This window comes from Cucurbita maxima, unplaced genomic scaffold, assembly GCF_002738345.1.
Source record: "Cucurbita maxima cultivar Rimu unplaced genomic scaffold, Cmax_1.0 Cma_Scf00004, whole genome shotgun sequence".
In the NCBI taxonomy this organism is placed as follows: domain Eukaryota; kingdom Viridiplantae; phylum Streptophyta; class Magnoliopsida; order Cucurbitales; family Cucurbitaceae; genus Cucurbita; species Cucurbita maxima.
In genome coordinates this window covers 6097171-6113345 of record NW_019272020.1, presented here as the reverse complement: position 1 = coordinate 6113345, position 16175 = coordinate 6097171, and the positions used below count along the sequence as shown (strand labels likewise).

The window sequence follows — 16175 nt, the reverse complement described above, 5'->3', positions numbered from 1 at the left end:
AAAAAAAAAAAAAAAAAAAAAAAAATAAAATAAATAAATTAGCTTATCATATATAATAACTACCCAAGCTCAAATGTGCCACCTGACCCGAGCGTGTCGTAGATCTGATCGAGATAATTAATAATGAATTCGACCCAACCCAATCTAACCATAAATTTTTCGGGTTGGATTGGTTTGTGTTATTCGGTTTATTTATTCAAATTTTTATTTTTAATAAAAGTAAAAGTATAGTTTATAAATCATGTATTTATTTATTTATTAAATATTTAATTAAAATTTAAAATTTAATTATATTATGTATTTTGAAAAATTATTTAATAAAATTATTTTTATTTATTATGAAATAAAATAAATATGGGTGTATTTTAAAATTAATAATAAATTCGAATTAATTGGATTAATTTAATTAACAATTTTTGGGATTATCATAATATTTTTTTGAAAACGTTTGTGGATCTTAATTCGTGCTCAACGTGCTGCAATAGAAGCCAAAGCAATCCATGTATTGCAATGTTTTTGGTTGAACATTAATTCAAATGAATGCTTTTATCGACGCTAAGCCTTCTTCGATCGTCAGTAGTTTCGATACATTTGTCTCGATACTCTCTAGCTCCTTGTTTGTCAAATTCATACGTTCTTCTGGACATTTTTTTAGCTATTTCTTCCCGTTGGATCAGGATGGAATGTGCTTTGATACCAACATGTAAACATCTCCTTGCCATTTACAGATGTCTGACATTACAGAATTCTCCCAAACCTTTTCAAGAAAAATACCTAATGGAAGACATGGAAGAACGAGAACACAATGAACAAAACAAGAGGCAAAGAGTTCAAATTCAAAGTCTCGTTGTAACGGCCTTAGCCCACCACTAGTAGATATAGATATTGTTCTCTTTGGGTTTTCCCTTTCAAGCTTCTTCTCACGTTTTTAAAACGCGTCCTAGGGAGAGGTTTCTACACTCTTATTAAAAATGGTTTGATTTCCTTCCGAGTGAAAGTATGGTGGGCCCATAAATCACAAATTTCAGGATTGAAACGGGGTTCTGATAACAACAGAAGTAAATGATCTAAAATAAATAAATAAATAAATGTTTATGGGTTGTATTGATATTTAATATTAATAATAAATATTATTGTTATAATAATTATGAGGAAAAAAAAAAACTGGTGCGTTAAGGAGCTGCTGTAGATAGTGACACACGTGGGTTGGAGATGTCCGAACGTTCGAGGAAAGAAGGGTTTGTGAGTTGGGAGAATGAAGGTTATAAAGGTAAGGTAGAACGAGGAATAGAAGAAAAAAAAAATCAAAGAAAGGAGAATCTTACCTATATGCTCGGTAAATCGTAAGGTTATGCAGTGTTTGTTGTGTTAGTGTGCAAACATGAGGATGGGGGACGAGTGTGGTGATTTTTAGCCATTGAAGCTCTGAACTTAAGCTGATTTGAGCGTTTGTCTCAAAGGTAACGAAAAACTCATTTGTCCGAACTTTTAAATCTCGATATCATGGTCTATATTGCATAGTAAGTTATGAAATAAGGCTTGTTAGACTCATAATAAGGAGATCTACAAAGTTGTAGAAGGAATTGAGATGAAATTCGGATGGTAGAAGTAAGATATGGCTTAGGGATACAACGGGTATTAAAGGAAAAGTTTGGGAAAAATTGCAGAAGACAAAGGTTGAAGACGAGCGAGTGAGAGACCGAGAGTGAGAGCGCGACTGTGCGCAGATCAGTCGCGTGAGAAAAACACACCGAGCGTGTGTAGGTGCGTGAGGGCGCGTGCGTCGTCGTTTTTGCTCCTGATTTGTCTCTTCGACTCCTTTTGACATGTCCTATTAAAATTGGTTTATACTTATCTTGAAATTGGTGAAATATAGGTCTAATAGGAAGGAATTGTGTTGAAATACCTTATTAAACGTACATCCAAGGAAAGAGGAGTTTGAAACCAAGTAGCATATCGATCTTTGAACTAATTCTTAACTTGTGTTACAACATGTAAATATGTTGTTTACCTGATTAAGAGCTTAGTATGTTAATATGCAACATACCTGATTAAGAGCTTAGTACGTTAATATGTGTTGTGATGATATTGTTTGTCTAGCTGTATATTGTGACTGCTTGCCTGTTGATATAAATGATTGCTAGAATGTTCTATGTGTTGAATGTATGAAAGCAAGTAGTAAATGTGAGTATATTATGCATGTTAATGGAAATGTTATGACTCTAGGATATGCTTATTAGTTGTTGAGCCATGGCTTATCTGTATGAGTATGATAGCCTACTAATTCCCCTCGGAGTTCCTGACCAACGCTCTGGGTGCTAAGTCAGAGAGCATGAGTACTCCTGACCGTTGGTATATGAGTAAACAGGCCGCCAGAGAAATTAGTACACGGGCCATATTTGACTGAAAGCGAGTCTACATACGAGTTCGAAAATTCTAGATAAGCATATCAAGAGAGAATCAGTAACCTAAGTTGGAGATTAGAGATTCATTAATGAACAGATGACCCTAAGAGAAACTAGGAGTCGATGACGAACAAAACTTAAAAACACCTGGAAAGATTAGAGAGAAACTAGGAGTGACGAATAAAACTTAAAAACACTGGAAATATTAGTTATCAATTCATGAATGATAAGCTAGTTACTTACTGGATAATCTAATTACTCGTCAAAATTATTATAACTTTTCTTTCTAGATTTAGATAATACAAGCCAACCGAGGACAATACTTACGTAATCTAATTACTCATCAAAATTATTATAACTTTTCTTTCCGGATTTAGATGATGCAAGCCAACCGAGGACAATACTTAATCTAATTACTCATCAAAATTATTATAACTTTTCTTTTCAGATTTAGATGATGCAAGTCAACCGAGGACAAGACCCGCGAGCTAGAGACTATTGGGAATCTATGTCTGGGTCTGTTTATGTGATTATGGGTCTGTTTATGTAATTATGTTTTCGTTGGTTAAGACTTTCGTTGGTTAATAATGTTTTAAACCGAACTGGTTTTAAATATTTTACTTAATGTTATAATATGTTTTAGAAATATTTGAAAAATTTAGGATTGGTTGTCAATGTCGATGGTAACTCCTGTTAATCGCATTGTCGATGAGCGGGTGTTACACAGACACCAGACGATATGCCAGAGAAGAGGCTGAACCCCAAAGCGGATGGACCTAAGGCGGTATGCCAGTAAGGATGTTGAGCCTCGAAGGAGGGTAGATTAGGGGGTCTCACATCGATTGGAGAAGGGAACAAGTGCCAGCAAGGACGCTAGACTTCGAAAGTGGTAGATTGTGAGATCCCACATCAATTAGAGAAGAGAACAAATATTTTTTTATAAGGGTGTAGAAACCTCTCCCTAGAAGAGGTTTTAAAAGTCTTGAAGAGAAACCCGAAAGAAAAAAAACTAAAAAAGATAATATCTACTAATAGTGGGCGCGACCGGGGAGAAGCAAAAGAAATGGAGAAATTTAAGATTACAGAAATCCATGCTTTCCCTTTACATTCTCTAATGCTACAAACACTTGGCTTTTTACTAAGTGGCTCTGAAGTTCCTGTCATAGATGTTATTATACAAATCACAATAGTAACTTACCATGTATGTGTGTGAGCCTTCTCACCTGGGACTCCGTATGCAGGCGCACCGCCATCCGAAGGCTGCACCCACAGGCTTCGACTCCTTACTCCATTTTCCCATGTCTGTTGCCTCACACTCCTGTCATTTGTATCCCCGCCGTCGGAGAATTGAGCCCACACGCTACGACTTCTTCCTCCTCCGCTAAGCTCCTCCTTGTCCTCACACCCAGCAACAGTCTTCAAAAGCTCTGACTGCAGCAATGGACAGTTTTCTTTGAGAAACTCAAACCCATCAGATTGCATTACAGCTGCATCAAACCTTTGGACAATCAGACATTATGAATAAAGAGAAGTTATCAACATTCAAGATAAAGAGAAAAGACATCTTCAAATAATGCACATCATGGTGCACGTGCGCACGACCAGAAGAGTATCCACTCATCATAGTGTACGTGTGCACGACCAGAAGAGTATCCACTCATCATAGTGTACGTGTGCACGACCAGAACAGTATCCACTCATCATAGTGTACATGTGCACGACCAGAACAGTATCCACTCATCATAGTGTACGTGTGCACGACCAGAACAGTATCCATTCATTATAGTGTATATGTGCACGACCAGAACAGTATCCACTCATCTTAACAGAAAGAATAACAGAATACAGCCCTATCGAGTACGTAAAATGGACTGTGGCAGATAATATTTCTTTTCGGAAAATGGTTTATCCACAAGTCAGACTCTTAGCATGAAAAAAAATCCTAATTTCATGAGATTCTTGAATTCTGAAGTGAAAATAAAATAGTAACCTGTGGTTTAAGGGCCAAAATTTAGGCAGACAACACTGCATCATCAATTCAAATCCTAGATTATTAACGACTCCAAGACGGTAGAAAAACACAAACAATAATAAGCGTGGATACATCCACCACCAAGCAAACATCTATAGCATTTATTGAAGAAGATGCACACCAACAATCACGAAGTATCTTCGACCAATTGTAAGATGTGAAGGAGAAAAAACGGCCCGGCGCAGTCCTAATCAGAAAAGTAAAATGTCGCCCAAGTCACCTAAAAGACAAATATTCAGCAGGATAATTCACAGAAACAAATGCTCAACAGATGTGCACAAAGTTCAACTAAGAAAGATTACCGGAAAGCATAATGTTATAATTCTACTCCATGTTATGGCATATGCATAGCTGCTGAAATTGATCCATAGAATGCTAATTCTTCAATGAAAGTCAGCCGAACACATACCAACAAGATTTTCAGCAGTAAATTTTAGGCAAACAGACTTCAAATCAGCAGCGTGATAGAGGTCAGCGAGGGCCAGAATATGGGATACAGAGTGCACAGATATGTCCTTGCAAAGTACAGATTCACACATCAATCTAAGTCTGGGTAAATCATATTTATCAGCAGCAGCTAATAATTTTGCAGGTAATGAATCAGGTAAAGACGGAACTGAAGACGAGCTTGCTTCTAAGAACTCATCATCTTCTGGGAGAGTATCCCTATAAATGAAATGCAGCAGAGCCTGCTCAGATGAAATGCAAGAAACCGTCACCAGACGAGAATAAGCACACTGGACGTGCTACAAATCCAGCCAATTACATATTGGAAGTGGCAAAAGTAATAGCTTTTTTTAGAGAATTCACCTTAAAAACCCCAGGTTCCATTTCTGTTATATGAATTTCATCATTATCTTCTTCCATCATGTTGACAAAATCGTTTACAAAAACAGGAGAGCGAGCGGCCAGTACTAGCTTGTGAGCACGAAACTTTTCCCCTGACACATTGAAAGTGACATCTGAACCCTCGTCATTTTCCAGTAATGTGCCAAAGTGAGCTCCAATATCAGATTCAGGGACATGGATGGAGTGTAGTCTTGAACTGTCTATTCCGGATACAACAACACCAACAGTGCAATTTATTTTCAAGCAATCGTCTTTAAGGAAAACCGATGTTTCAAGTGAAGTCCTTCGGAAGAAACGCTTATACCCCCTAAGACCAAAGGAAATAATACAATAATTATTAATAATAACTAAAAAAACCATAAAACCAGCTTGCATACAATCCATTTGGTGAAAGAAAAAAGTGAAAAGTAATCCTTTTCACAATCACATATTTTCTAATGTATTTATGCCAGCTCAATCTTTGATTTCAGACCAAGTTTTAAAGATCATGTACTTTATCATATATCCAATAGCAAGAAGATGGTTATCAAGAAGAAAGGTGCAAAAGAAATTCATGTAGAAAATTAAATATTAGTTAATTCACTTGTTTTAAAATGCTCCAACAGATTGAATATGAAAACGAAAAAGGCTAACGGTAGTTCATATGTTAGGATTCACCACCCTTACTATCAATTTGTCACCAGTCACCATAAAATTAGGTCCCCAAGCATGCTTAACTACAGGGTTTTGATGGAACTGGTGCACTAGAGCTAGTATGGTTCCATCCACTCCCCAATCAAGATTTGCTTCAAATATATGCTTAACTTTCAAGCCACATTATCAAAGGAAAAGATGGAATAGCACAATTGAAAAGTTTCTCATTCTTTGTATCAAAAGCCTCCAAAGATATATCTAGTACGAGAAATAGGGATGCTAGACAAAGACAAAAAGTCGAGCAATCAAGTTGATTAGGCTTCATAAATTATAAAATGAAACACATGCTCTGACTGAATCCGACCCCACTCATGACTCATCCCAGAGGGAAATGCCACCAATACAAGCGCCAGAGAATCCGGTGTCTCCGCCCTCCAAAACAGTGACGTTGACTATTGAAACCCTGGAGACATTGATCCAGGCTGCCGTGACAAATCAAGGAGGGAGGGGAAATGGAGATAACTCCAGTATGACCAGGGAATCGAAGTACTTGAGGAATTTTTGCAAGTATGACCTGTTTGTGTTTGAAGGAAAGTCCACTGATCCAAGCATAGCTGAAGCTTGACCAGGGAATCGAAGGAGGGAGGGGAGATGGAGATAACTCCAGTATGACCAAGGAATCGAAGTACCTGAGGGATTTTTGCAAGTTTGATTAATTCAATTAAAATTTTATTTTCTTGTTTGGAGGGAAAAAAGTAGTTTTGTGTTTGATAGGCAATTTAGCACACAGCCTGCAGGGTATGCAATAAAGCACATCCCATGGGTACCTCATTAATTATCCCATATGTTCATCATTGTGATTCGACAACTACAGTAAGTGTCGAAATAATAAGAGTGGTTTAAGAAACCACCTTGCTGTTTAGCTATCAATATTGAGCTAAAAGGAAGAAAAATATTCCTTATCCATATATTCCCAATTTGAAAATCTAAGGCATCCATTTCATAATTGCTAATCGTCCTCATCATGCAACAAATCGTTACCCACGATTCTAAATTCATTCATTGACAACAAAAAGGAGAAAACTCAAACATTGAGAAGCATAATTCTTACCACATGCTACCTCTGTACTTGAGCGTGTAAGGCCCACTCTCGAGCGATCGATCGAAATGACTATGCACCTTGTGCTTTCCTTCACCACTCTGGTCCACCAAAGTGAGCTCAAACAAGGCACGCACATCAGTGCCCTCGCTGGCCAAGGCAATGAACACTGACACATAAGCTGAACTATCCTCCGGATTCTTCCCGTCAGGATAGAAGTATATAGCCCACTGATACCCTCCGACGGTAAAATTCTCGCTAGCAATATGCTTTCCCACGCCGATACCCTTAGAGAGAGAATAACCCTTGATCACAAAGTTATGTGAGGCATTAATAGTTTCAGTAACAGACCGAGAGCTCGTTGGAGAAGCTAAGGGGCTGTTGTTGGGCGAGTACATCTTGTTATGGCTGTGGAAACGAGATGATCATGGGATTCAACGCGGAATTAAAACCCTAGGCCGAGAGTACGAACCTGAAAAGTAGAAAGGCTGTGAAGGGGATGGAATTGTGAAGCTTCTGCCGGAGATTTTACAGAGAGAATGAAACGAAGATTTGGGGAAGAAGGATTTTGAGTTTTTATTCAGTGGAAAATGAGTAATCGCCAAGAAGTTCAACCATTTACTATATTCATATTTATTAGATGATGAACACGATTCTCACTCTGAGTATAAGTTTTTCCTACCAAATTATTCATTAATTTAAAATTTTTTTTTTCTAAATTAATAAAAATACTCACAAAATTTAAATGTTTTTTAATAATATCTTTTCTTTAGAGTTAGTTGGCTAAATCCCGTGAAACCATTTCATAGAAGTTCACTGATATCTTCTTTTTATAAAGCAACTCGACTTCGATTCTTGAATAATCCACATCACTTCTGCTTCTATTGTAACAAAAGATTCCATTTTTATGTGGATTATGTGGAAAAGGCCCGTATCAATAATTATGATTTTACGTATGGACAATTCCTCAATATCTTGTTCATTCACAACAAAATATTTTCTTTATGCGGCGGTAAAAAAAAACATGTTTTTTTTTTTGGGAGAAAACCCTTAATAATTTTCAGTGTTATTTAAAAAATATTTTCTTCAAAATTTACAAATTTTAAACCATAAAATTTAAAAGTAAATCAACACTCATAATATTTATTAAAAAAAAATATCATCTTCAACATTATTTTAAATTTTAGGATATTAATTTTAGTACTTTTAAAGGGTTAAAAATATTTATAAATTTTTAAAATTTTACTTTTGAAAAAAAAATGTCGAACTTTAAAAAAATTTAAGGATATTATTGAAACTTCCGAATTGATATCCTTATTTATACCTTTAGTATCAATGACTAAGAACAAACATCAAAATTTAGTATCCTTATTTATAGTTTGATCAATTCTTTGTTCTTCATTCACCCTTGAATTGAGTTTTTTCAATCAATTCAGTTATCAACAAAATAAAAATAAAATTAAAAATAAAAGAAAGCTTCTTAGCTTAGCTTCACATATAAGTTCATGTAAAAACATTCAAATGTCTCAACAAGATAATCGACTTCAAATTTTAGACACTTAAAATGATTGATACTATTAAACAACGTGATTACAATTGGAATATTCTTGAGAAAAAAAAAAGACATAAGGTATGTAACTTCAATCTCCATGCCTAAAAAAATGGCATATCATCAGCTGTGTAGAAGTGCCCAACCGTCCTAGATTATGTTGAATCATGTAACGCATCGGGTGGTCGTGGTAATATCTTGGATTGACTCAATTCCATGTTGCCCAATTCAACAAACACGATGAATAAATCGTTCGACATGACACGGTATGTGATACCGGTGAAGTGTCGGGCCAAGTTTGCCTAATCTATGAGACACTTCTTCTAGCTGTTAGATTTGTGGTTCGAAAATTTGCCAAACTCGCTCATCTCAACCAGCACAATTAAATTTCCCAAGAACCTAATAGTCTTGATGATTCTACTTATCCTTGTTAGCAGCAAATACAGATACTTAGTCTTACCAGTTTAGAAAGCTGAACCTACTGCCACTACCAACAACATCCTCATTCGTTGAATCAGATTCACTTCCAACAGTTTCATCTGAACTATCATCACTTGGGAGAAGTTGAATCCTATCTGCATGCTCCATGATCCAATCTGTGAATTCAGGGGTTGATGCCAACTCGGACAATGCTTGTTGGGTCGAATGTCTAGTGAAATCATTCCAGGCTTTCTTTGTGAACTTCTTTCGATTATGGGTCTTGTGGAAGGTTGAGTAGTAGTCCCGATCTTGCATCCCGGAGGACGGTGAGATCGCCCCTGCAAGCAACACATCAAGCAATGAAAATGGTAAGAGGCAGAACAACCCAGGAATAGGAATGGCAGTCAAAATGTACAAAAGCAGAAGCAATAGAGCAAACGGCCAACAGAAAACAGTACCTTTACCAGGAAAACTCGACCAAGCTGGGGTGTGGTTATCAGAAACTTTCCATTTCCTGTCTTGAGGGTTTGAACGGCCAGGGAATTCGGGATGAATCTGCTCCCTAACAATTTGCTTATTCTGCCGTTGCCAAGGGCCACCAAATCCAGAATATGATTGATTCCTAACAAAAATAGAACAATTTTAGGTGTCTGATGGTCTGATCAGTATCTTATATATATCAGAAACCATATCCAGCACACAAGAAAGAACAACTAAGAGGCTAGGTAGAGGGCAACTAATACAAAAGTATGAATAGATAAGGTAAACAGTACCGATGGAAAAAATAGATGAGTTAACTACGCCTTTGCCACTAGCTACTAGATTAAAGCAAGATTCACCTACTTGACCGTCTTTTAAGGAGGTAATATGAAGCCACTGTTATTGTTAATGATATAAACCAAGAGACATCAATCATACCATATCTTTCAATGATGTCAAGAAAATGTTGTTGAAATTATTAAAAGATATTTCAATTCATGCCACATTGAAGAAGAATGAAGTTTCATTGTTCTAAATTTTGGGTGGATTACAATTGAGAGTAATTTAGAGTTATTGTGTTTCATTAATGTATTTTAAGACTTTTTATTTGTTTTAGGTTACATTTACATCATAGTTAATTATGGTCATAAAATATGAATGTTACAACTCTTGGAATGCCATTAATAGTTTCATTTTGAGACTATATAAAACCATGTATGTTGTATTTGTAAGGAGACTTGGTCTTAAACCAATGACCAAGTTTTTTTGTAATTTTATGTAGTTTAGGTTGCGTGTAGAATCATTCGAGCTTGACATGAATCTTGTTGATTGAGTGATTCGAATCTCAAACAAGTGTTCTTACCTTAGATATTTGATCAACAAGAATCATTCAAGCTAGATATGATCGATCTTGCTTGTGGAGTTCTTGCCTTGGAAATCACTAGAAGGGAAGTAAGATTCGGATTATCTTGTTGATCGAATAACTCAAGGCAAGAACTTTTGTTTGAGATTCGAATCACTCCACTAGCAAGATCGATCATGTCTAGCTTGAATGATTCTTGTATATCAAATATCTCAAGGCAAGAACACTTGTTTGAGATTCGAATCACTCCACAAACAAGATTGATCATATCAAGCTTGAATGATTCTACACGCAACCTAAACTATATAAAATTGCAAAGAAACTTTAGCTATTGGTTAAAGAAAGCACAAAGGCTCCTTTTACTATATTTTCCAAGTCTCCTTACAAACCCAACATACATGGCTTTATATAGCCTCAAAATGAAACTATTAAAGACATTCCAAGAGTTGTAACATTCATATTTTATGACCATAATTAACTATGACGTAAATGTAACCTAAAGGAAATAAAAAGTCTTAAAATACATTAATGAAATAGAATAACTCTAAATTACTCTAAATTGTAATCCACCCAAAATTTATAACAATGAAACTTCATTCTTCTTCAATGTGGCATGAATTGAAATATATTGTATGATTGATGTCTCTTGGTTCATATCAGTTAAAGATAAAAGAGGTAAAAGAGAGAGATGAAATGTTTTATGTTTCCCAAGATCAATTAAACATACTTATTTTACATGATAAATGATCCCCAACCCAACCATAGTAACTTAGAAAAGTTCAATTCAAGATGAAGATGAAATATCCCCTTATCAAATGTCCATATCCAACATTTAAACAAGCGAGATTTTCTAATTGTTATATATGAAGCAGAGCATAAAAATGATTAAAATTGCTCTAGAGAGAGAGAATTTGATTGAAAAATATCTGGCTTTAAACATGTCAAGGAAGTGGAAAGGTAAGTAATATTGAACTCAGACCGAACCACACCACTTGGGAAAGTAAATAGATGAGCAGATGACTTACATGGTACCACACCGCTTCAGAGAACAGATAAGATAGCAAACGGCCCAACAAAAAACAAAGGCACCAAGTGCTAAAGGAGCATCAGGGGTACTCTGTAAAATAAATGAACCTCAGAACAGTTAAACATTTGACTATATTGTTTTTAAAGACTTAAAATACATAACAGTAGAGGAACTTGGAAAAAATTATACCAATCGGAACTGATAAAAATGTCTACAATCTGAACAAAATATTTGGAAAGGGTACATCAAGAAGTCAAACTTCTTAATGATTCCCCCTCTTTCTTCTTGAAATTCTTAATTCAAAGTTTAAATATGGCACAAATCCAAAGACACAGAAACATTGGCAAACCTGAAAGATAGACGTAGCTCCAATAATACGCATTGCCCATTTTACAAACTGGGCCACACCAACATCAACATTCCCATCCTCCGAGATCACAAACTTCCGGACAATCCAGTAACCCAAGGCAGCTCCAGAAAGAACGATCCCCAGAAGTAAAAAGATGGCAACCTGTAAGCATATGAGAAGGAAGGATTCAGAATTAGCACATAAATCAATAGAAATAGAAAGAAATGCGATTGGAATCATAGGTGACTGATCTCAGTCCTTAGATTTATGGAAGGTTTTCATTCATTCTTTATTATTATTGTTTTTTTGTTTTTTTTTTTATACTCATTTGGGATTGGGACTCTTTCTTATCCTCTTTTCTTCTTATAAATTTCATTCATCAATGAAATTGTTTCAATTTCATTTAAGAAAAAAAAAATCTTTTGTGTGTTGCAGCATCTCATTTATCTTAGCCCCAGTTCCATTTTTTTTCTAACTCATGCATATGATTGAACAGGAAAATAGAGGTCTATCGTTCTTTTTCCTCTACAGAAACGAATAGATGATCCCTCTAAATAAATATGAGCGCCAACACAAGTGTCACATATCTTCTTAGCTACCGAATACTCTAGGTAGGTTCCAAAAATCACAATATCGTAAGGTAAAAACAAAAATAAGTAAGATTGCATGAAAGAAGAAAAAACTATAAGCTGATACACATGCCTTGGCTCCAAGCCTTTAGGCTGTCCCGTTTCTCCTTTTGTTCTTTTTAATTATACCTCCGTACGTTACTTAACCCAAAAAATAAAATAAATAAAAACTATAAGCTTAAACACATGATGTAACAAACTCCAGTATGTTGTAAGCATGCACTCTAGAAGGTAAAGTTAAGAATCTCATTTGAAGTTCGTTAAAAAGTAAAAAACAAGAGGAGCTTTGACTTACAGGATTATGCATTTCTTCTTTCAGTCCAAAACTGAGAAGAATCGAATTTACCAATGTTGCAAAGTGGTGAACAAGATAGGATCCTGCTCCTAGCTGTAAAAGACAATGAGGCAACTTACAAGGATGCTTAACTGAAATAAGTCAATACGAAAATTCTAATTTTATACTCACCACCGATCCATAGACAGTGAGATAAAGTACATTCTTCCTTCCAGTTGGCAACAACTTCATTCCCTGCATAATGAACAAATCAGTAAGGGGAATAAAATATTCTAAGCTCGTAAATAGATACTAGCATGGAAGGTTCTGGTTCATCAACCATCAAATTGACAGAGAAATGGAATGGCCTCATTACTAAAAGCTATGTATACTTGAATGTGAACTTTGCATAATCCAAATCTTGTAAGGTGAAATTGTCCACCATCTATTTCCAGTAATTGCAAATTGTGTGGTTATTTATGAAAAATAAATCTTAGCCATGTCTCATGTTTTAAAGTTCCTCAATCAAATGTTAAAATTCATAAGTATGTTACATAAGTTAATCAGATAAACATCGAACAGCACATCTGAGAACTTGAACAGTAACAACTCAAAGGAGAAGATAGCAATGTCTAAATTAAAGTCCCATGGTTGATCAAATTTATGTATTTAATTTGTAAATTCAGATGAAGGAGGAAGCTAATCGAAGAGGGGCACACTGAATTCATGGAAAACGCACAGACCCACACACAAAGACCATGCCCATGGGAAGACATAATTCGGTTAATAATCAAAACTCTGTAGAAAAGAAATGACAATGTTAAACAAAGCAGTAGTGGATAAACTATTTAATATTTTTCCATCACTTTAAACAAAAAGCCCAGAGATACAAGTGATGAGAGGACTCTCATGCGGAAACCAGGAGAAATGGTTCCTTTTAGTAAATGAGTAGTCATCAGTAATTACTTGTATAAAAATAAAGATTACAGTACCATTAAACCTTGGATAAATATTTTTTCCTTTAATATAAAAAAACAAAAAATATTTTTAATTGCTTTTTAGATAAACGACCATTTTATAAACATGGTGACCATTTGATCATCTGGATTGAGCTTGAAATTTTGTTGTAAACAGAAAAGATGACAGAGTTGGTAGGTATAATATAACAATTTCATACGTGAAAAATTAATGTTAAAGAAGGTTTCATAATTATAATGACAAATCGCATGGGATTATTTATTCATTGTTTTATTTAGTTGATAGGATTTGATATAAGTGATCAGGTTTAATTTATCAAACGTAAGTGTTAATCATAACCTAAACTAAACCTGAGATAACCCCTAGTTGCTTCCAAGCTTCACAAATCTCGTGATTAAGAATCTATCTAATAAAACACAGGAAAATTAAAAATTTAAGCAGAATATTTAATTTTAGCACCAACCCACCTCCAATTCCTATAAACAAAAATTTACACAAGAAGCCACTAAAACAAACTATCCTCATATACTAGGACTGGGAGTTAAAAAAATTATCGTTAGTCTTATTGTGGATAGGAATTTTCTTTTTTGTTGTTAATCTTTAGTACCTGAAAAAGAATAATTAACACGACAAGGAAAATTCCGATAGCCATCGAACTGCTGTAATAAAATGGAACCCAGCTGCTGACAACAGGAGCAAGCAGCAGCAACATAAATCCCAAAGCTAGACATAATAGACGCCACTGCTGAAAATCTGCAAGAAATTAGAAAAGAAATTAACATACAAGTAAAGTAATTTAAGACTGAGGAAGCTCAATGGCCAATGTTATACATACCTTCTTCAATAGCGATTGTCACAGGACCACTTAGAGGCGTAACATTAATAACTTTAACATCAATATATCTAACTTCATAAGGAGACATGGTGGAACTCCACAATCCCTTTTGAAAAGTTTTCCACTCTTCATTTTCACACTGACACAATCCAAGTGAATTGTTCCTGCAGAGTTTACGATGAAAAGTATTAGAAGTGATGTTTTGGAACAGCTATGGTAGACAAGAAAATGGTTCTAATTTTTTCACTTGTAGTTGCGCTAGTATCCAATGTTTCAAAAAGACTTTGAATCATATCCCTTGAGAGTTGAGACTTGCCCATGAACAGTGCAAATTGTAAGCAGCATCAATACTCGAGTCTTCTTCAGTTTAGAAGAGGCTAGTGAGCAGTGAATATCAGTCTATGGTACTCCACCTACCAGTGAAAACAAATCCCAAATGTGGTATGTTGTCTTTCAGGAATAGCAACAGATGGAACTGCAGTGATTCGAAAAGAACTGGCAAAGCTTCCAAGTTTTAATCTTGAAAGACCAGCAATCCGAACTCGATCACATTGTATATCACTGCCTCCAGAAAGTGAAGATGGAAAGACATCCTCAGCTGGGTGCTCGAGGTCAATACCTATCAATTGTAAAAAACATAATTGTAGTAAGAAATTAATCGCACAAGATTGTTACTAACTAAACTGTACTACACAAACGAAATAATGCAAAATCAGAACGTTAAATCAGCAAACATATATCAGATACAATATGCACGAAAGAACAATTAAAGGATATATTGTATTACATACAGATCTTGAAAAATTATTATGAAACTCAATTGAAAGTAACAAACACACTCACTGAATTTTGAAAGATGGCCATATAAAGCGATGGCTTGATGATAAAACCACGCACATTGATACATGTAAAAAAAGGACTTACAATTGACAACTCATGGATCCTGGAACGCGTTTTTCCTCTATTTTTACTCTGACAAAGAACTGCTTACTAGTTACAACCTACAATCGACTCGAACGAAACAACAAAGCGGAAGAAAACGAACGAATCAAACTGCAAATACAAACCCTGATCCGCAGTCAAATCACTAAAAACACCATGAATCAATCTGGCATCGATTCAGAATCCCACCTAAGAGGATCAAAGAGCACCCTGACTGCAAAATCAAGTTTCCCCCCACAAACCCAATTGAAAATTCCTCCCTCACGGACTAGAAGATCACGCACAAACATCAAAACCTCGTAAAAAAGTTAAGCATTGAAATTAGGAAAGGGAAAGAAAGATACTCTTGATGGCGGTGTCGGGAGCTGCATGGAAGACGAGGAACAAAGAAATGATGGAAAGGAGAAGGAGGGCGATGGAAACGGAGGATGAAGCGGCCATAATCGCTGCAGGAATTGGCTGAACTTGCGTATGGAGGTTCTGCCCAAGAGCGAGAGAATATGGCGGGTCTGTGGATTTGAATTTCTTCGGAGCTTCATCTCCATGGTTTGTGATATGAAGCTCCGATTGCGTCCACACCAAGCAGCCGCGTTTCGCCTACGCGGAGGGAGTTGGTGTTTTTGGGCCTGGGCCTGGGCCTCTGCAAAGGTTTGAATTCTGGCCCAAGCCGATATACCTTCGAGTTTGAAAATTTCCAATTTAATCCTTTTACTATTATATATATATATATATATTTTTTTTGGATTTGTGTATATTAGTTTCTAAATAAATTTAATTTTACATGTAATAAATATCTCAAAATTTAAAATAAA

At 35.6% G+C, this 16175-nt stretch overlaps 2 protein-coding genes across 3 annotated transcripts; both read right to left on the bottom strand.

Annotated features, from left to right (window-relative positions):
- Positions 1-3451: 3451 nt before the first annotated feature.
- LOC111478239 (BTB/POZ and MATH domain-containing protein 4-like) lies at positions 3452-7613 on the bottom strand. 2 transcript variants are annotated; one of them, XM_023122410.1, is made up of 4 exons: positions 7031-7613; positions 5248-5593; positions 4847-5126; positions 3452-3892 (listed from the first exon to the last, which is right to left on the bottom strand). In XM_023122410.1, the coding sequence occupies exons 1-4, from the start codon at positions 7414-7416 to the stop codon at positions 3600-3602; spliced, it is 1305 nt and encodes a 434-aa protein (XP_022978178.1). In that variant the 5' UTR covers positions 7417-7613; the 3' UTR covers positions 3452-3599. The 2 variants fall into 2 exon arrangements, with proteins under 2 accessions (XP_022978178.1, XP_022978179.1); XM_023122411.1 differs by having other exon boundaries at positions 3836-3903.
- Positions 7614-8504: 891 nt separating this feature from the next.
- LOC111478218 lies at positions 8505-15914 on the bottom strand. The gene is made up of 10 exons (XM_023122386.1): positions 15708-15914; positions 14839-15040; positions 14422-14585; positions 14194-14339; positions 12801-12863; positions 12630-12722; positions 11706-11867; positions 11355-11446; positions 9446-9609; positions 8505-9325 (listed from the first exon to the last, which is right to left on the bottom strand). The coding sequence occupies exons 1-10, from the start codon at positions 15802-15804 to the stop codon at positions 9024-9026; spliced, it is 1485 nt and encodes a 494-aa protein (XP_022978154.1). The 5' UTR covers positions 15805-15914; the 3' UTR covers positions 8505-9023.
- Between the last annotated feature and the right edge of the window lie 261 nt (positions 15915-16175).